General features: G+C 44.7%; 1 protein-coding gene across 3 annotated transcripts; it reads right to left on the bottom strand.

Annotated features, from left to right (window-relative positions):
* Positions 1-18: 18 nt before the first annotated feature.
* UBE2G2 (ubiquitin conjugating enzyme E2 G2) lies at positions 19-20,156 on the bottom strand. 3 transcript variants are annotated; one of them, XM_040613114.1, is made up of 6 exons: positions 20,032-20,156; positions 12,454-12,489; positions 12,321-12,366; positions 6,636-6,754; positions 3,946-4,086; positions 19-2,047 (listed from the first exon to the last, which is right to left on the bottom strand). In XM_040613114.1, exons 1-6 carry the CDS (start codon positions 20,072-20,074, stop codon positions 1,920-1,922), a joined length of 513 nt encoding a protein of 170 aa, XP_040469048.1. In that variant the 5' UTR covers positions 20,075-20,156; the 3' UTR covers positions 19-1,919. The 3 variants fall into 3 exon arrangements, with proteins under 3 accessions (XP_040469048.1, XP_040469049.1, XP_040469050.1); XM_040613115.1 differs by having other exon boundaries at positions 19-2,032; positions 20,032-20,153; XM_040613116.1 differs by lacking the exon at positions 20,032-20,156 and adding an exon at positions 13,845-14,699.
* Between the last annotated feature and the right edge of the window lie 79 nt (positions 20,157-20,235).

Genomic DNA, 20,235 nt, shown 5'->3' with positions numbered 1-20,235 from the left:
CATTTGCATACATCTATGAAAGGAGAAAATATAATCACTTTATTTTCAGTATACAGACTAAATCCAACCACAAAATAAAGATAATGAGTGAGCACACATGAACAAAATACTCCGTACTTAAAAAAAGCCCACTTTTGCCGTGTCTGTTGAATCCATCGCTTGCCATGCTCTCCAGCGTTGTTTCCAAAAGCAGCTGCAGCGCTCCCAGGAGCAACGTTCCATCTACTACAATTCAGACAATGCTCCCAGTTTGCATAGAAGTGCTACATTTTCCTGTATGCCTTGAAATACTAGTTAGGTACAATACTATTTCACCATTTCTGCTCCCAAACTATGTCAGGTTCCCCTCCCACCCTTACAACAAAGCAAGAAGACTTACTTCTACACAGAGGTAAAATCAGCAAGTTGTAGCAACACAGACTCTTCAGAGGTGCAGAACAATGGCATACTGCAATCTGCAGCACAGATGGCAAGACACAAATACTGACAAATTGTACACACGCGCATGCACACAATCACCTCCGTAAAGGTTTCTCCATGGTGCGACTCCTTCCATGTCACACACTTTTCACAGAAAAAATCCAATAAAAAGCCCTTCTCAAATTTAGCCCGTTTAAAGCTGCCAACAGAATTTGATTGCATGTGCTATCGATGGGCATGTTATTGCTTGTAGTAAACTGGAGAAGATTTGGACCTACACAAGAGATTTGCTTGCGAAGTGCAAAGGTCACCAGTGGCCCTTAAGCAGTTTTACAAACTGATCGTTGCAGCCGGTATTTCCTGCACCATCCACACCAGCAGTCAGCTACAATACACTGCAGCTCTAAACATGCGTCGTACCATACTCTAGAAAATTGCGTCTTCTCTGACTGATATTTAAGCACACAAGAGCAGTCAGCATAAAGAAGTGTTACAATTAATTTTACAAAATTCATCATGTTCGTCTTTGCTCCTTCACCTTAAAAACGGGTGACCTGGGCTGTAATGGTGAAGGCCAGCTATGCCTAATCCTCTCGACACCCAAATGCCAACAGGAGAGGAGCTGACATTATGACAGAGGTATTTTACATGCCCAGAGGAGCAGACACATTCTCAGCAAATTTTCAGGCTGCCAATGGCCTACCTTGGTGCCACCTGCCCATGGTGAACCTGACCAAAGTATTTAAGAACCCAGTCTTTACATCTTGCATCTCTAATTGAAGGTAAAGATTACAACTGAGTGTCTTTAAGGAGTAATAAAGCAGCTCTTAGAATTTCTTCCAAGCAAACACTGACTCAAACACTCAGTACAAACTCACAGTGTTACATGGGAACACCTGCCCATTCTGGACCCCCGGCCACTGACAGCAGCTCCCCAGATCTTAAGTTACATGCTGCACAATCACTTTCTTTGCTAACACATCCTGACTACAACCTTAGTTTATAGCCTCTCTTGCTACCTATTCTCTCCTAATTAGTTCTGATTGCAAATGCTGTCCTTAGTGAGTATCAGAAAATTGACAGATTATTTGCTGCCTACTGGTGCTCCAGATGCAATGCTACCTATAAAAACACACAACTAAGTTTTCCAGCAGGTGATCCAAAACAGCTCCGTTCTCAAACGGCAGATGGGCAAAGGCAGGCTGCAGATTGCAAAGTCTCCAAGCTTTCCAAACCATGAAGTGAGGTAGCAACAAGCAGCCTTTGGAACAGCATTGTCTCCATATTTTCCCTAGTATTAAATCCCTTTTCCACACAATTTAGTGAGTGAACTAGAGGCTTCTCTGGAGCAGTGGAAGAAAAGAGATGGTAAATAAATAACGAGTGATAAGAAGACCTAGGCCAATAGTTTTGCAAAGTTTTCCTTTTTGGTGCCAGCACTGAGCACTGCTCGTTTTCAGGTGGAGAAAAATACAAAACACTTCAGTCTCTTTGTGAGATTAAAGTCCGAGTGACTTCTGCACAATCTGCTTGGCAATTTTGTTAAATTGTTCTCTGTCTTCCCGCCACATCTTGGAGGCGTCTACATTGGCTCCACTTTCATCATTTGGCTCTGAAATGAAAAAGACTGAAAGATAGGTGGGCAGGCAGACAATGGAGCAAGACCCTCTCACTTTTTCAATAATCCCTCTGTACTGCCACTTCCCTGTGGCTTTGGAACACTTCCCCTGCTTGGACTACAGAAACACCACTAAAGAAAACCCAGTGACAGCTGCTGGATTCCCAAACGGTTCTGACTTAACTGATCACAAGAGAATATCACAGCAAGGTCCAGCTGAGGCAAGAAACAAATGGCAGAGGAGCAAGACTTCCTTTTGTTTATGCTCTCAGCAGCTAGGCCCCAGCATGCACATGGAACAACACAATGTGGCACCACCACTGCTGTCAAGGGTTTTTAAAACTACACACTGCTCCCTGCAAAATGTTTTTTCTGGTTCTGCAGCTTCACAGACACAAAGCCCTCCTGACCGGGCCACCCAAACAGGCTCTGTCACTCTTTGGGATGGCTTTTCTATTAAAGAACAGCAAAACAAACCAAAAACACCCATAGAATGCTTTCATTTTGCAACGTCTTTCATCCAAGGATTTCAGAGCGCTTTACAAAGTACATTAAGCCTCTGTGACTCCAACACTTCGTTTTGTCCAGAGGTAAACTCAAACACGGGATTTATCGAGTGCGTAGTCGGCATACAGTGGGACAACCATCGCAGGACTATAAGTCACAAGACAGAATATACTCTACACATTCTCCTTCCCACACTAGCCCAAACCCACCCCAGCCCAGTTCACTGCAGATATCCTAGGCTCATGTCTTTCTCGACACAGCGCTGATGGTCTGCCCCTAAACCAGTAGATGTGCAGGTCACCCTGTTTGGTAAGCTTGGGCTTACGCTATCTGCAGAACCAGAGCTGAGAGTTTGTCAGCAGCCTGAAAGAAGCTGGACCATTGATGTTTTACACTAACTCCTCCAAAAGCCACGGGAAAACAGGGTGCACAGGCAGAGAACAAGAGAGACCAGGTGACTCCCATGCTAACCAGTCTAGGTAAGGCTGCACCACGAACCAAGTTCTTGGAGGCCATGGGAAGCCCAGCAAGGTACTTCCCAACAGTACGTTACTATTCTGAAGCTAAAACGGTCCCATGTAAAAAAAACGTTGCTTGCTCTTTGATCAGCTTTGGTGCTTCTAAACCCTCTAAACTGTCTGAAACCTTTTATCATTCCAAACCAATTCTAAAGGACACATTTCTGCCCTTTTCAGGCAGTTCAGTGGCTTGGTTCGCTATGCGGAAGAGGACCCATCTTTCAGGGAGTTGTACCTCACAGAGGTGATCCACAGCCCTTGCTGGATTTAGGGAAAACCATTCAAAAGGCTGTATGAAAAGCTTTTCACCCCACCCCTCTTCTCAGGGAGCCTTCCTCCAAACCAGAGGTAGCAGAATTCGAAACATTCCCAGGCTGGCAGCTAGCAAACAGAAATGGACGGTGCTGGCTTGTGAATCACAGAGGGCATGGGCTCCCATTTATCATACTGGTTAGATCTGGCCAGTAACCCTCCAGCTGCTAAAACTGAGGCTGTAATCAATAGCTTTAAGACCCGCAAGAGCTGAACAGGCGTCATAGCAAATGTAAAGATGGAGTACAGGCTTTGTGCAGGAGCAGGGAACCAGCTGAGCCTCCAGACCCACCCGACTATCACCATCTGCTCAGTTGCTGCTGCTAGAAGGAAAGCAGTGGTCGCTCACAAAGCTAGAAATGCCCGTTTACTAATTCAGTCTTATTTTTTCCAATTATTTTCAGAGAACTGGTTTATTAATGAATAAATACTAGCGCTTTACAAACTGCGGTTGCTGCTGAGCAGCTTTAAATATCCTCTGCTTGCTTAGCAATTCAAACAGCAAGAAGCAGCTCTAGCTAACTCAGTAACTGCTATCTAATCTACCGCTAATAAAACAGCAGTCCTTACCTGCCAGCATGCTAACAACTGACAAGAGGATCTTTTCCACACTCTGCACGGGACTCCACCGCTCAGCGCTGCTCTCATATCCCATGGGATCATCCCCAGGAGCATGAAGAATAGAGATGCAAACTCTCCCATCTGGGTAAACTGCACAAGAAGTACAGGGCATTGATTGTTACTCAGTAGAAACACTCGGCCTCCCCAGATCTTTAGCACAGATGAATGTTTGGACTTGGCCTTCATGTGACTGAAGCTAAACCCAGTTTCAAATTTCCTATTCCAAAGGCAAGAGGGCACAAAATTTTAAGGAAGAAAATCTAGCAACAACCTCCTCTAAGCAAATCTTAAAAAAATTGGGTCATCCTTCCCCAACAGAAAAGCCTTCTGGGAGCACTCCTGTCATTCAATAACCAGTGGTAGACTCCACGGAAAAAATAAGCGATGCAGCCTGGTGGAACAAGGCAAGCATTTATGCACAGACACAGCCCCAAGTCGGTAAGCAGTCCTACTTAAATCAAAGGGTAACCGTCACACAGCACTGAATGCATGTGGCGAGTTCTCCACTGGACCATGACCATAAAAAGAATTAAGCAAACTTACTCTGCTGCAGCAAGGAGGGAAAAGTGTTATGTTATAAACAATACAACCGATCTTATTTTGAACATTACTGAGTTGCAACCGAAAGAGTTCACACTATTTTAAATTTTGCTTAAAGCTCAGCTGCGTTAAAGAGCACGGAAACAAGGGAACCTATCAATTAGGGATATAGACGTCTTCCCGTCCCACCTTTAGCAGAAGCAAAGCATCTGCAACAGTACAAGTCATCTTCACAGACACTGGGACTCCACTGACTTGATAACGAGGCCAAGGAAATGTTGAAGAGGCAAGACAAAGAAAATGGAGCTCAAACTGAAACACAGCTTTAGCAAGATGGCCTAATTCTGCAGCTTCCCAAGGAATGACAATGCAGTACTTTCAGTGCTTCTATTCCTCGGGTGGCCAAACCTGTGCCACTGCCAGGAAAACAAGACAAAACAAAAAGAGGGAATGACCACTGGAATTTCCAGCTCATTTCCAGTTCCTCCCATTCACCCAGCTAATGTCTGCCCAAGCCTGCATGTTAAGTGTTTTGGAAGACTTTTATTTACATCCCCTGCTGCAGCCCCAGGCTGGGGATGGAGCTGGTCCAGCCATAGCTGGAAGAGATGAAAACAGCACACGTTGAATCAGCACCACTTCTTGCAAGTTAGGAACATACTGGTAGAAGGTATTTCACTTGTAAGTTATTCTACTGTTTTTATGCAGTGCCTCATTTAAAACAGCTGGACCACAAGCACACAGTCAAGACAGCAAAGGCTGATTCCAGGAAGACATACGCATCTTCCCACGTTGTCACTAAGTGCTAATGCAAGACTTGCCACCGATCACTACTTTGAATTTATCTTCACTACAGCATCCATGAATGTCATTTTATTTTAAGAGAAGATAGCCCTGTGGTGTCTCGGTTCTCCCTGCGTGTAACACAAACTGCAAGGTAAGGGAACACAGCAAACTTTAAACATCTTCCTTGCGATTCCTCACAGGTGGAGGAGTAAGCACTTGAGGAACAGAAAAAGCACTGCAGAGTCACCCATTTCTACAGCCTTTCTGGGTACGACCATCACAACACCACTTGAGAAAGAAGATTCAAGCATCTACTTTAGGTCATCTCAACTTTATATTAACATGATCCAGAGTCATGGAACTTTAAAGAGCTGAGCTGACCATCAGTATGTCCCAGTTAACTCCATGGAGGAAGTGCCCACATGCAGAGCCACTCTGTAACACAGGAGAGTCAGGCAGTTTGTGCTTCTCTGCACCCCACCACTCCTGGCTATGCTGCACACGAAGCAGCAAACTTCAAGCCAAGGCCACAGCTAAATTTCATAATGTCATAAAAATGTCCTAAGCAACAATTTTACAAAGAATGCCAAGGCTGACTCCAGAAAGTAGTGCTCCCAGCTGCAGAAGGGGGCTTTAAGGTTTTTACCTGTCCAAGGCTCAAACCTGTTAGCTGTACTTGTTACTTCAATGACTTCTACTGCAAAGTCTTACTGTCACCATCAGAATTGCAGAGAAAAGGCCAGCAAAATCTTAATAGTAAATGCCTGCAAACGTGTTATCTGCTTGGACAGAGCACTCTGTATTTCAGAAAGGCAACATCAGAAATGTTACTAAACCTGTGACTTAAAGGGAAAAAGCCACACTGCCTAATAAAGCTGCATCCACACCGGTGCATATGAACAAATTCTCACTTGCTAAAATAACACCAAACTATTTAAACACAAGCCACAAAGCAAACCTGGAAATAGTCTGTACTAATTCATTAAATCTCAAATCATGTACAGGAGATTTATTAAAACTATTTATACAATAGTTACAAGTACTCCTGGGATGATCTGAAAAGCAGCAAAATGGTTGGAATCTTTATTGGACTGTTTATGACCAAAAGGTATGTGAGGAAAAATGTAATAAAGAGAAAGTGACCCTAAGACAGAGCAAAACTGCTGGACAGCTGAACACTCCTACTGCATACTCAAGGTTGGGAAGGGAGAGAACCACCTTTGGTAAGGATGCCAGCTATCCTACTGCAAAAGTTTGGTTTTAAGGTGCATAAGCAACCCACTCCCCTGTACGTCCTGCTGTATCAGACTCACTGTTTGGATGAAACATCTCGCACGTGAATCTCATCTTCGGAGGGCTTAATGGGTAGTCAAGTGGAAAACTCAGAATGGCAGGGAAAACCCCATACTCGAAACAGGTGTCTTCAGGACCCCTAGAAACAGAAAAAAAAGCTACTCACCAGAATTTTAAATAGTTCTTTCATTCATTTTCTTGTCTAATGAGACATGAGGTTTGGGTTATATCATCTTCTCCATGAAACAAGGAGTTAACGCACTCTTATCCCACACCCCATAAACTTAAATCCAAATATGGGGTTTGGGAGGGAAGGGGGAAATCAAAGCTTGCACACTAAATTACTAGGAAGGTCATAACACTGCTTAATTAGCAGGGTGTGTCTGGATATATTGGAATATCTGGCTCCAAGGCATGTTCTGGGATTTGAGCGTCTGAACGTAAAGAAAAATCAGAGGCAGGTGTGGGACTCCTGTGCCTTTGAAGATACTGTTATGCTGCACAAGACAGAGATGTCAAGTGCTGTAGCTCCAAAATAACTCATAAAACCTATGGAGATTTCAAACTGCCAGTATCAAGGATAACCACACAAACACTTATCATTATCTGATGCAAAAAACACAGCGACGGTTTGTAAAAATAAAAACACAGCTCCGGGACCATAATTGCTAGATGCAGGACAATGTTTCTTTGCAGACTTAAGGTACTTAGTTTGCACTCCCTCAAGTGCACAGAGAACAAATGGCTTCATCAGGGTTCTTGTAGAAACATTTCCTTATTGTGTTCATCTTCTAGTTCAAAGTGCAATCAAGTTGAGAATATAAAGACAACTACTTCACCCTCCCTACATAACACATCTTTGGAAAGTGAGCAAAAAAGTTTATTAGACATGATCTATTCAGACTTGATGAACCATCTGGAAGTTATAACACAAACATGATCTCCCTCAATTGCAAAGATCAGGAAACAAGCTTCATCATTGAAAATCTTAGCCAAGGAAACCTCATGTATTTACTAAAAAGCTCTTCAAACAAGGGTTATACTGTCTGGGAAATAAGGTTTAGGAATATATTCATGCCTCCTCCTCCCAATCCACATTCTCCATGCCAGAAAGTACATAAAAAGTTCAAGGAGTCTTAACAGTTAAGACTGCAATTGGTAACCTGTGGAAAAAGAAAACGGAGACCAGCAAAACCTAAAGCCCTAGAAGGATCACTCTCTTATTAAACTTTGGGATTCAAAAGACTTGGCTGGTAGATAAACACAAGAACTACGTGGTTTAAACCTGAATATTGACACTGGCAGGTAACAGGGAAATGCATCAACATACTGCAACGAATGAAACCATCGCAACCATTTTGTTGGCTTTCTGGCCTTTTATCTAAATTTAGTCAGGATTCAATTCGTATCCGAGAGTAAACTGAATGCATTTTTTCATGAACATTTTAATTCCAGCTGCATTTTAAAAGCTTATTGTTGAACTTCTAAGAGTATGTACATACACGCATTGAAAAGCTGGTGGGTGTCTTATGTTCTGTTTTGAGAGCAAACACACAGCCTTAAGGGTTCTTCTGTCAAATGTGTTAACCCAACACACTCCATTTTAGGCCCTGCATTATGTGAGCAAAATGCTTTTGTTTTAGTGATTCAGTGCTGCCAGAATCGGCTACAAAGAAATTAGAGTTAATCCAAGACAGCACTGGCAACTACAAAACACTCAGAGGGACGCAACATTTAAACTTGACAGATCACTTGCAGTTCAAAAAGCACACTGGCAGAGCCAGAGAGGTAAAGAGCATAGCACCTTTTGCAATCACACCACCTGCAAAGATTTCAAAGTACACCGCATTCAAAGCCTCTGTGCCTCATGCTATGATCTCATCTGAGCTGCTACGCTAGCTGAAGTCCAGACTACCCAGTACTTGATTAGGGTTCCTGCAAGAAACACCCGTCCCACTGAGCACAGAGCCCTGAGCCAAGAGGCCAGCTGCATTACGCAGCTCCCGAACCCCAGGAGACCAGGCACTTGCTACTACCAACCACATGCATATGAAAGGCTCCCATTCTGCACAGGCTTGAGGCACAGAACTCTTAAGAAAAAGCTTGCCCTAAACCTGCTCCGTTTAAGACTCCGCGCCCTACAAAGCAGGCAGTCTCTGCATCTTTTTCCATGCATGATGCTACTCTACAGACTCCCCTAAAGCACGGAGCAGCAGCCCTCCGTTCTCCTCTGGCCATTATATGGCATTAAATGACTTGCTAGGCAACCAGACTGTTCAGTTGTGCAAGAGATGTTACGAACAACTCCACTGACATAAGACATCATGCGAAAATAAGACTCTGAACTCCATGAGCTGGCTATTAGTTAGGCAAGGGGAAGAGAAGGATGGCAGGTTATCTGCCAACTTACTAGGGAAAAGCGCATTGACAAGGACAGTTAATTCTATAATCATAGCTTCACGTACATTTGTAAATGGCTTATTTGTAAAAAGATGCTGGAAAAAGACCAAAACCCACAGTCATCAGATGCCAAAAAGGGGAATTCCGTGCTAAACAAAAGTCAGAAGACTAATTATAGATCTAATTACCTTTCTAGACAGGTTTTTGATAAGTTGACTTCAATTGATACTGTTTAGTTTTCAAGCAATCTTTAGGCTAATGAAGTTCTTAACAATTACGTGGGTTTGTGTCTTTTGGGGATAAACTTTAAAAGCAACGCACACCTGTATATGCCAACCAAAGAGGGCCAAACTTGGGTCTTGAAACATTAAATTTATGAACTTGTACAACACAATGCAGTCTGCAGGACCTCACGCAGCGCTAAGGAATTGAGCAGCATTATGATAAACTCTCTTGACAGGCTGGGGCTATTTATCATCATGAGTAAGTCACCCTGTTGCAGAGATTCGGCTTTCACAAATACTCTAATTCAGCTACTGTTTGATGTCTTATCAAAAGGGTGCATTTTATGCCAGGCTCCAAACCTCCACTGTTCAGAAAGATTACCACATTGTGTTTTCGATTCTGGATCTATTACACTCACTTTGGGAGCATAAGAACTGTTCTATCATTCAGACATGTCAATACGGCCTTAATATTTACATGTCTAATATTTATCCAGCACTGCTGCTGCAGGCAAGGACACCAGAAATACAAATTGTTACTACCATTATTTAAAAAGGCTTTATTTTATCTCCAAGACAAGCTCTTACATCAATTCATGTAATATTACCCATCCCACCTCTGAACTGATACATGGGCAATGTCTTTTCTCAAGGGTCTTTTTTTTTTTTAATTTATTTGCCACCACATGTGCTCTAGCTTCATATAAATTGGGCAAAGGACAAAAAGTATTCTGTTCTCTTCATTACTATGCCACTTACCTTTTGCACTTCATCTATCTAAAAATTTGAAGCCAACTTCACTTTAATTTCCTTATCTGCACTTCTTTCATTCCCAGAATCTCACACAGCACATTTGAGACTACAAAACATTTGAGAAGATCACCACAGACAAATATAAACAAGTCATTTAGGCTCGCTTTCCAAATGTACGCAAACACTTCTACTAACAGAGTTTTGTAAAGAGATTAAAGTAACCAAACATGTTTAGGGTAAACATGTTTCTATTGTACCACAGCTCCAGAATTTAGCAGATCTTAAAATATAATTTTATTATGACACACACACAATAGAGAAACCAAAATTAAAGCACCTCCGCCTCTCATTTTGTGCTGACAAAGACCCGAAGCTCAACACTCAGCACTTTAAAGGGCTTTCAAGTCTGCAAGCAGCTCCTCTGTTGTTAAAGAATTTGTCATGGAAAACATCAGGAAAAGTATTTTCTAGGTAATGAATCAAATCCAAAAGTCACTTCTTTGCTGTGTCCCCCGTGAAAACTCTACTCAACCACACAATCTTTGCTATGAGAAAGTACCAACAGGCAGGAATTTCCTTCCATACTCCAAGAAGTGCATTAAATCCTCTGGGACTTCTACACTGTAAGCAATGCACAGCTGTTTGAACTGAGAACTGGTACATTCCAAAGTGCCTGTTTCAGAAAAGTATTAACTATCCCACTTGCAGAAAGAGAAAGCGCAAGACACCACAACCTAAATCTTTGCTGTCAGGCAAGAAATCACCTATTTCTATGCTAAGTGTTTATTTTCAGGGGACTGAGCTACCAGGAAGTATGATCTGTGTCTCACAGGATAAACTGCTGCACATAAACGAAGACATCTGCCAACACTTCATATCAATCGGCAAGTAAGCAGTGGTAATCCAAACTTCCATTTACTGAGGTCTAAAATAACTCGGAGAATCATGCTTGCCATAAAGCAGGCTCACCCATGCAGCCAGTTTGTGTGGAACAGGTGATATGCTACAGCTCAGGATGCTTTTGTATTGGTTGTGTGCCTGATTCCAAGAGACAGAAACCTTGTTTTTCATCCCTAGACAACATACTCCAAGCAAACCAAGCTAGGAAAATTCTGCCACCCACACTAGCTGAGAATCTCGTAAGTCAGCACCAGTGGTTGCAGTGTGAAAACCTGCCAAGAGCACAGCGGGCATGCTGCAAGCAGGGCCACGGCCACTGCCCGCAGTGCTCTCCAGGGCCTCCTGGCCCTGACAGAAGGAAAGGAAAACACCAGCTCTTGCTAAAGGAATCTTGAAATGCAGAGCCCGGATCTACCCTAACAACAGACCATCAACTTCAAGACAGACTTAGCAGTTTGAAGCTTTGTCATTTTTTTATGCTGTAGCATTTGCATAAATTGTCAGACCCGAGTGACAAAGGTCTCTTTCCCTCTCCCCTACAGTTTCTGAACTTTATTTTGTAAAAATCACCAGCTATTCCACATACTCAAAAGTTCCCAGAGAAGGGTACAGCACGAGTAAGAGAGTACACGCAAGAAAGGACAACTTCTAAGATGCTGGGCAAGAAGATTTTTTCTTTTCATGGCAAGTTTTGCTACAAACAATCATATCCATCAGTTTGGAAGGGGGAGGACGCAGCTTTGTAAATAAGTCTTTGTCACTCCCCAAAACACAACAAGTAGTGATCAGAGCTAATCACCACGGAAGAGCTTTCTACACGGAACCACTGCACCAAACATCTTTACACCACCAGCTGATTCATGAAGTGTAAAGAACTTCAAACCATTTTTTTTTATTTTGAGTACTTCCTCAGATCAATCCCCTTCCATTTTTCTAGAGAAAAATTGAATAGTAAGAAAACTAATTTTAGACTGATTTTTTTCCCTCCTATCACTGATAATCTGTGTATTTTGCTCCACTTAAAACATGAGAACCCATCCTGTATTTGCAGTTGAGTAATACTCCCAACAGGTTTGTGAGATCTACAAGCAATTCACTGTTTCCTAAGTGTTTATTTATGCAACATATATCTAAGGGAGCCCAAATAATGATTCCTGTCAAATCTGCAAGTTACTTGTGCTGAGTGATGCTTATTATAATGACTCCTATAAAGCAGATGATCACTTAAGTTCCAACCCTGCCTCTGTCTTGCTGTTTAAATTCCAAATACAATCCCCTGTTTGGGTCAGAAAAGAAGTTCCCAGCCAAAGGTAGGCCAAGGTTGATGCTAGGCAGAACTGACGCTATTCTCTTTAACATTCTTGTTCTCCTAGAAGCTAATCATAGTGTGCAAATACTGATTTCAGATACAAACCAGTATTAACTTACATAATCAGAGCTTCCCATTCAAAGAAGTTCTCTTCATTCATGGGACCTATGAAGAAAAAACAAAACAATGCTTAGTACCACCTGAATGCAAGGCTACAACTTCACAGTGCACAAGCCCTGCTCAGCTCCTCACCTGCTACGATCCCTTCTGGTGGATTCAGGGTCAGCTCTGTAAAAACAAAAACACAAGGATGGTTAACATGACCTGTAAGCCCAACCAATTTGGGTACCATTTGGGTGGACATGGCTTAGCACAGAGGCCCCATCAGTGAACACCTATGGAGAAAAGCTTGAGGACACCATGGGAAGAATCTTCCAGCCATGCTTTACTGGGCAAAACTGCACATGCAGAAGGCCCAGTATCTCACTGATGACAATTTAACTTCTCTGTGCAAGCTACTTTTCTAGGCAAAATTATTTGGTATTTTGTGCTTTTTCAGGTCCCCAACCTAGCCTTCCCAGGGGCAATAATTTAAAACTGAGAAGGAGGAAAAAAACCTTTTCCGCAGAGCATGGGAAACACTCTTCTCAGATCACTGTAGTATCTGCAGGTACAAACTCAACAGCCTGAAGAGAAGACATTCCTGTAACCTTTATCTACCAATTCAGACTTGACAGCATATCAATACAAAATACAAAATGATGCAAGAATTTGGAGAAGCAGAAGCAAGAGAGACTTGACAAGCGGCTCTGTTCCTTGATTCAACCTCACTTCCCCTGCATGGCATGTAAAACGTGAGTAAAAAAAGCAGCAACAATAAAGCAGCCACGCCTGCACATGGCAAGTTTGAATCCATCAGCCCTCATTTTCTGGAGGGAACTGGTACAATTCTCAATTTGTACAACAACCTTCAGCATCAGCACCTTGCTTCAAGCCTGCAGCAGCCCAGCACTCTGTGTCTCGATGAACTAATAACCTGTTTTTCTACTATCTAGTACAATGGCCATCAACTTCCAATTTCCTAAGTCTGTGGGGTGGTAGCAGCTGGCAAAGCAAAGTTCAGCCATGCACGGGCAACCAGTGGACCTGTAGTCCCTGGGGGGATGAACAGCAGCCTCCCAGCTCTGAGCGAGACACGGGGCAGCTGGTGGGACCAACAGGCAGGAGGAGACACTCCAAGGGTGTCAGACCAGAGGAGGTGACTAATTAGGCCAACTTAAGTAAGGGCTTCAAGTTGCTTATCTAGAACAGTGTTTCCTAACCAACGGCCTCTGGACTACTAGTGGCCCATCACAACAAAACGCAGCCATAGGAAATGCCACGTACATTCCCACACAGGAAGACAAGCAGGAACATGGACCCAGGGAATATGGGAAGTCACAAACCAATAAAGGAGACGCTTGACCTAATTTCTGTTGTGCTGTACAAGAAAACTGTGGGTAGTGCTGCACAAAACAGTGCACAGATATTGGTCTTAAAACAACTAAGTTACTGTTGGCCTCAAAAATGTGCTGAGATACACTGACAGGAAAGATAGCGAAACTCTCTTGTTCACTCAGATTACCATTAACTTTGGCACAGACCTCTTTGATTGAAGTTCAAAAGCACAGCAGCGGATTGAAACTCAGAGCTATGGTTCCCACGAGGTCCTGTCGTTAAGGAGCAGGTTTTTCCAGCTTGATAGTGGGTCTCTAACAGCTTTTCTTGTTGATGTTTTTAGACAGAAATACAGAGATGTCAAAACCAGGAGCTCCTGGAATCATTTTGCTCCATCTTGTGGCTCTCTTTAAGAAGAAAATCTCTCTGATATTTCCCATGATTTTCCTTGAAAACGTGGCAGCCTTTGCAACTGCCCAGTAGCAGCATCTGCGCATCCCTGCAGCAGGCAGCCACACAGAAGTGTGCCATACAGCTTTCCATTCCCAAGGAAAATGGGGGCAATGGGAAGCAAGAGCCAAACTCTAGGGTCAAAGGGTCTTTACAAGGATGGAGGTTCAGTTCTCCACTTCACCTTGCTCAGCTCTCCCCTTGGAGATAGGCAAAAGAGGTTTCCATCCTTAAGGATCAGGCAAAGTGATAACTGAGCAGTGCAGGGGCGCATGAGCTTTGATTTTGAGTGGCTGCTACCGTAGCTGGTCACTGAGGAAGGAAAAACTCCCTTTCCACACGGATGGTTACATCCTACCCCGTGATTTCTCTAGAGCCCTTCAAAGGGAAACTGGGAGCACAGCTTTCACAAGCTACACAGCATGAATTGCCAGATGCAGCATCACCTGCTTCAATCTTACCAGAACCTCCAAAACAGAGTCACTTTGATGTATGTTGGGGGAATTTTTTCCAATTATTTTTAAGTGAGCAGCAAAAAGCATACGATCAGAACACGTGTTTTAACGTTTCACCACAGAACAATTTTGACAAGTCAGCCAGGCCAAACAGTCTCCCACCCCACTCCCCTCTGCCACCCCCCACCCCTCTGGGGCTGTCATCCCAAGCAAACTGCACAACTGAAGTGCGTCAGCAGACGAAACAGCCCACCCTCTGCTCTCCATGGCATCCAGCCCGGGGGTAACGTCTGGCTAGCTCGAGTTTGGCCTCCTGGCCTGCAAGACTCCCTGCTTTGCCCGCATGGTTTAATGCTTTCCCAAGGAAAGCTCTCCCCCTCTGAAAGTACCACGCCATGCTGTCCTCTCACTTACCCACCCATGACAGGAGCATGCCAGTGCACACCCACACCCCAGCCACCATCACCCGACAGCCTCAAACACTGACATGCCGTTTCTGTTCCTGCACACACTATTTCCCAATGACAGCCAAGCCCCCTGCCTGGGCTGCGCATGGACAGCATTCAACACAAGGCATTGACAGGGGAAACACGGAACCTGATGCTACATCAGCTACTTGAGAGACGCAGCTTGCACAAACTGAGAGCCACCTCCCTCAACCTCCTTTCTCCAAGGAGCAAGGCCAGCAGAAAGACTTTGCAGGAGCCCTTGATGCAGCAGTTCCTTGCTCATGGTTGACTGGTGACTGCAGGTCCAGGAAATACCTCTGAGGAGTGGAATGTCACGATGTGAGTGCAGCCGTTGGACATGGAGGGGCCCTCCTGCTGCGCTGGCACCACAGCTCTGTTGCCCTCATCTGGAGCTGTGGAACCTCACACCAGTGTGGGAATGTAGCCCCTGTTCTACAAAGCATTATAATTTCCCCTTGCTACCAGCAGGCAGATACTCTCTTTGGGGCAGGCAGAGCCAGGCCACCGCCTTCCTGTGCTGGTATTTGCCATGCTGCTTACTATCAGAGCTGCCATCAGCAAGAGTCATGGGATAAAGCAGCCTCCCACCGTGCCCTACCACCACGCAAGCCTTCAGGGGTCCTATGGAGCAAACACACGAGCAGCAATGTCCTATTAAAGGATTCAGAGAGGCAGAAGGACAAGCAGTCAATGTGGAAAAAAGGATAAAGCAGCCAGGAAAGGGATATTTTGTGAAAGAGGTAAAGGGGAAGGCCAGGCAAAGTCTCTGTGGGAAACAAAGTAGTGGCAGATTCAGGGGGAGGAGCTGAAGCTGGCAGATGTTGCTGGAAGGGAAGGCTGTGGTGATGTGTAAGGCACCAGGTCAGCTATATATCACCACAACCACTTCAGGGTGCCCCAGGGTCTGGGGGGACGTGGAGAGCTCTCTACTCAGACACATGCTGGGTGCATGTTGGAGGAGCCCACGGTGGTTGCTCTGAATCAGGTGGTGGGCTGCACATCTCTCTTCAGCACTGGAGAGCATCTGGAGCAGTTTCCATCCTCACATACTCCATGAGGCACCCTGTTAGTTTTGCAGGGTGGCTTTGCTGCATGCAGTCAGGGGATTTGCTTCCAAATGGAAACGCAACAAAGTCCCAGCCTGTAGCACCATAGCTAAACCTTACTTTAAAGCTTTGCTTGTAAGCTGAGACTGAATGAAACAGACCTGACACTAGCAAAGTATAATGTTTCTGTTAGGAACCTGGGGCAGATTTGGGTGTACACACAATCAACGCCTTCCTTTTCATTTCACTGCTCACTATGGCCAACTACGCCTTAGCCAAAAGGAGGCAAACAGAAAACACATTTTCTTGTTAAAGCAGTTAATATAAAGACTGATCACATTCTTAGAAGTCCAACAGTACACTTTCTAAAACCTATCAATTTAGCTTATCTCCAAGGTGATTAAATGCACAAGACTCAGGAAGTATTAAGGACACATGCTCACTTCAGTATCTGACAGCACCTGAACTAAGATGCTTGAAACCAAAATCTTGTTCCTTCTACTCCACAAGAAATTATGTTTTCTTCTCTCTTCTCTGGCGAAGCACCTGATCAGTGTAAGGCAGCTTGAGCTCGTGTGGACACATGGCACAGCGTGCACCTGAGATATTTCCTAAGTGTTATGCTTAGGAAAGAGCATTTTCAAAGCAGGTTTAACAGAGACAGCAGCAGAGGCCTACTGCAAACGTTCATCCTTCTCTTCCCCCTGGAGATAGCAGCTCATCACATCCCACACTGATGCAGTGGGAGTTTTCTTCCAGCTCCACACAAACACTCTCCAAACAATAAGGACAGGAAGCACCCACTGAAGCACGACCAGATTCTGCTCTGTACACCCAAGGTGTATTTTTTGGGTGAATTTTAAAATCTCAGAATTAATGTAAATGTTATATTTTTAACCCAACAGCACTCCCAATGATACCCGTTGGCATTACCATCCACTGCTCTAGTGCCTGGTCATACCAGAAAGGAAACACAGCATATACAACTAGACACTACAAATCTTGCACCTTCACAGATTTGACTTAATGCTTTTAAAGTAACCCATTTAAGATCTAAAAAGTTCAGCCAGCAATAACACAACCTCAAGATCATACAGCCAGGAAACAGTAAACATAGAAAAAGAAGGCTTCCATGTCTTAAAGTTCCCAAATGTAAGCTGCTATTGACAGACTAATTTCAGGCTTTAATACTTTTCTAGGTCTATAGTTAATAACAAACATAGACTCTAACACAAATTATGCCCTTTTTTATGTCTGGTTTTTTTTTGAAAGCTTTAGCTAGATTAGTTCTGGCAGAGTAGGAAAAAAAAAAAAAAATCACACTCCAAACATGCAAAGGAAGGTCTAAGTGAGGACCAAAAAAAAACCCCCAAAACTAATCTCATCTGGCTCCCCATAGCCACCTTCCCCTCCTTCTCCACAAGGAAGGAAAAACAGTGGAATTTCACAGCCTCTTCCAAAATGGAATCATGTATTTTGGTTCCAATTGGTAGAAACTCCTCACAAGGTCAAGCATTTTTCACATAAGGTAACAATAAACTTTTATTTAAAGATTTAAACACGTGTGTGCACATACACAGAGAAAATCAAAAGCCTAAACTAAAAAAAAAAAAAAAGCAAGCAAGGAAAGAATTAAAAGTCTGGTAAACAAAATACACACAACCAGCAAGGCACTGACTGCCACACATCTCCGCCACAGCTAGAACTAACTAAAGGGAAGAGACAGAGAAGGAGAAAGAGGAAAATAAAAGAAAAACAAAACTGTCTGCACAAATATATACAGACACATATACCAGATATCATCCAAGGTGGGCAGCTGGAAGGAAGGGGTCATTTAAAGTTGTTTCCACACTCGCATTCACCCACGGCCATGCAGTGTTTAAGCCTGCACCGAGAACACATATCGCCAGGAGGGAGCTGAAAGTTCACGCAAAGCTGAACCTCAGACTACAGCCCTGTCCCAAGACAAGACTTTCTCTTTTTCTGCAAAAAGAGGCAGTAGAACTACCACAACTAGGAAATATTTTTCAAAATAACTTGCTGAAAATTTCCACAAGGCAGAACAACTTCTGAAGAGCTAGAACTAACTGCCTGGGGTCTTTTGTGAAACACTAGGAAAAGGTTGTAATTCAGGCTTGATTCTGGGTTTTGTAACAAAGTTTGATGAGCTAAAGGAAAGTAACAACCCTACAAATGCGCGTACAGCACAGGGCAATCCAAGTGGCCACAGAAACCAAAAAAGTCTAGCTTACTCCTGTAACTCAGAAGCATTGTACGCTTAGCCATTGTGGACTACACTCATTTTTTACAATGCTGTGTTTTATTTTAGAGTTGGGAAAGCAGTTCTAAAGGAAGATCACAAACAAGGTGTTGCCTCAGTTCACTATGTTACTCCAGGAAACTACAGAAAAGATTCACAGAATATCTGCCTGTAGCATTAAGTCAAAACCTTTTTGACGCTATTTAATATCACTTTTTCCTAAAGAACTCACTCATACAAGATATTCTAGTAAGATCTCAAAGTTTCTCAACAACAAAAGGATCAAAAATGCTTTTTGGGACTTATGGGATTTATATAAGAGAATAGATAAAACCAGAGTCAAGTCTTTTTGCAGCTGCCTTTCAGGTCAGTGCTTCTGGATTAAACCAGAAAAACACAGATTTCTAGGACACACTGTCAGCACAAGCTTTACCCACACAACCGTGCCAGCAGGGCTCACCCACCACCCTGAGCTGCTATCAACAGCAGCCCAAGGGGCTGGGGGCCCCACACCAGCCCTGGCCCTCAAAACACCTGTGTGAGGATTCAGCTTATAGACCTGTGTTCTGCAAGGCAGCCTGAGAATAAACACGGTACTGGCAGGAAACACATCTATAAATAAGTCTATTTTATACAGGCTGGAGTCTTCTACTAAATGAAGGTAAAGTGAGAAACAATTCCTTGTCCCTGGACAACCGCAGGAGCTCTATAAATGACCTTCACCGGAGCAGGAGGCCAGTTCTCACAGCCTAATGCCATCTTTCCCCTACCAAACACTACTTTTTTTTTTTTCTCTGTTCTACTTCCTTGCCTTAAATAAAAGCCAGAACATCAGAGGCCAAAAGCAACTAGATAAACAAAAAAACAAGAACAATTTCTTGCCAAGAAAAGCTGCCACTGGACACCTCGCAAGCTCACCAGGGAGGTGACCCACCCTGGGAGAAATGGGATGTCCCAGAGGGACCCAGCCCACAGCAGCGGGTCCCTGCTCCCTCCGATGGGGCAGCAAAGATCGCTGCTCGCCACCCTGTGCAAGTCACATCTCACAGAGATTTTTTAAACAATCAATCAAGTCTATGCTACTGGTCACTAAATTCAAATTTAAGTGCTGTTTCTGACCCCTGCGCTTCTGTTAAGGCCTTGACAAAACACCTCTATCTTTGAGGTAACAAAGCTCTGCCACAGAGGCTTCTATGGACGCACTTTGAACCACCTGGAAAACTGAACCAGGAAAAAAAACCCAAACCTGGCTGCTTGCCCAGGATGCCCTGGCATCCCCCATGACTAAACTCTCCCTGCAACTGACTGCCAGATGTGTCAACCGCGCACGAACCGCCCCTCGGCGGCCCAGCCGAGAGCCGACAGGTCCCCTCAGCCCCGGGGCGGTTTCCCACCGAGGCCTACAGCAACGGCGAAGGGAAAACGAGCCTGCAAGAGGGAAGCGGTGCCATCCGTGACCGCCCTCTTCCACAGCCGCACTTCAAAGCCCCCGGTGACCCCAAAACCCCGCCGCGGTGCCCTGCAGGGAGACCAGGAGCGCTCTGCGGGCCCAGCGGCGCGGAGCCGCCAGCGCCGGCTGGGAAACGTGCAGAGCGACAGAGGGAGGCCCGCCGCCGCCCGGCCTGTCCCGCCGCCGCCCGGCCACCGGGCTTTCAGAAGGGCCCCGCCGGGAGGGGAAGCTCGAGGAGCGCTCCGCCGCTCCCCCGACTCACGCTTGTACTCCGCCATCAGCCGCTTGAGCGCCGTCCCCGCCATGGCACCGCCCCACCGCCGCTTCCGGGCGCCCGGCTAGCGAGCGCGGCCGGCTAGAGAGGCCGCCTCCCCGCCGCTCCGCCTCGATGGTACGCGCCCAGTCCTCCCAGCGCCGGGCGGCGCCGCGCATGCGCAGAGCGCCGCGCCCCGGCGGGCTGCAGCAC

The sequence above is a fragment of the Falco naumanni genome, chromosome 13 (assembly GCF_017639655.2).
Source record: "Falco naumanni isolate bFalNau1 chromosome 13, bFalNau1.pat, whole genome shotgun sequence".
Classification (NCBI taxonomy): Eukaryota; Metazoa; Chordata; class Aves; order Falconiformes; family Falconidae; genus Falco; species Falco naumanni.
The sequence above is the reverse complement of the archived record's forward strand: the minus strand, read 5'-3'. Positions and strand labels throughout refer to the sequence as shown.

What these genes read in the sequence shown, in the direction of transcription:
- UBE2G2 (XM_040613114.1), bottom strand. Translation starts at nt 20,074, where the DNA reads ATGGCGGGGACGGCGCTCAAGCGGCTGATGGCGGAGTACAAGC. An exon ending in CGAGATGTTTCATCCAAACA is followed by an intron (nt 4,087 to 6,635) that starts GTGAGTCTGATA and finishes CTTCTTGTGCAG; the next exon opens with TTTACCCAGATGGGAGAGTT. An exon ending in AGTTGTTAGCATGCTGGCAG is followed by an intron (nt 2,048 to 3,945) that starts GTAAGGACTGCT and finishes CCTATCTTTCAG; the next exon opens with TCTTTTTCATTTCAGAGCCA.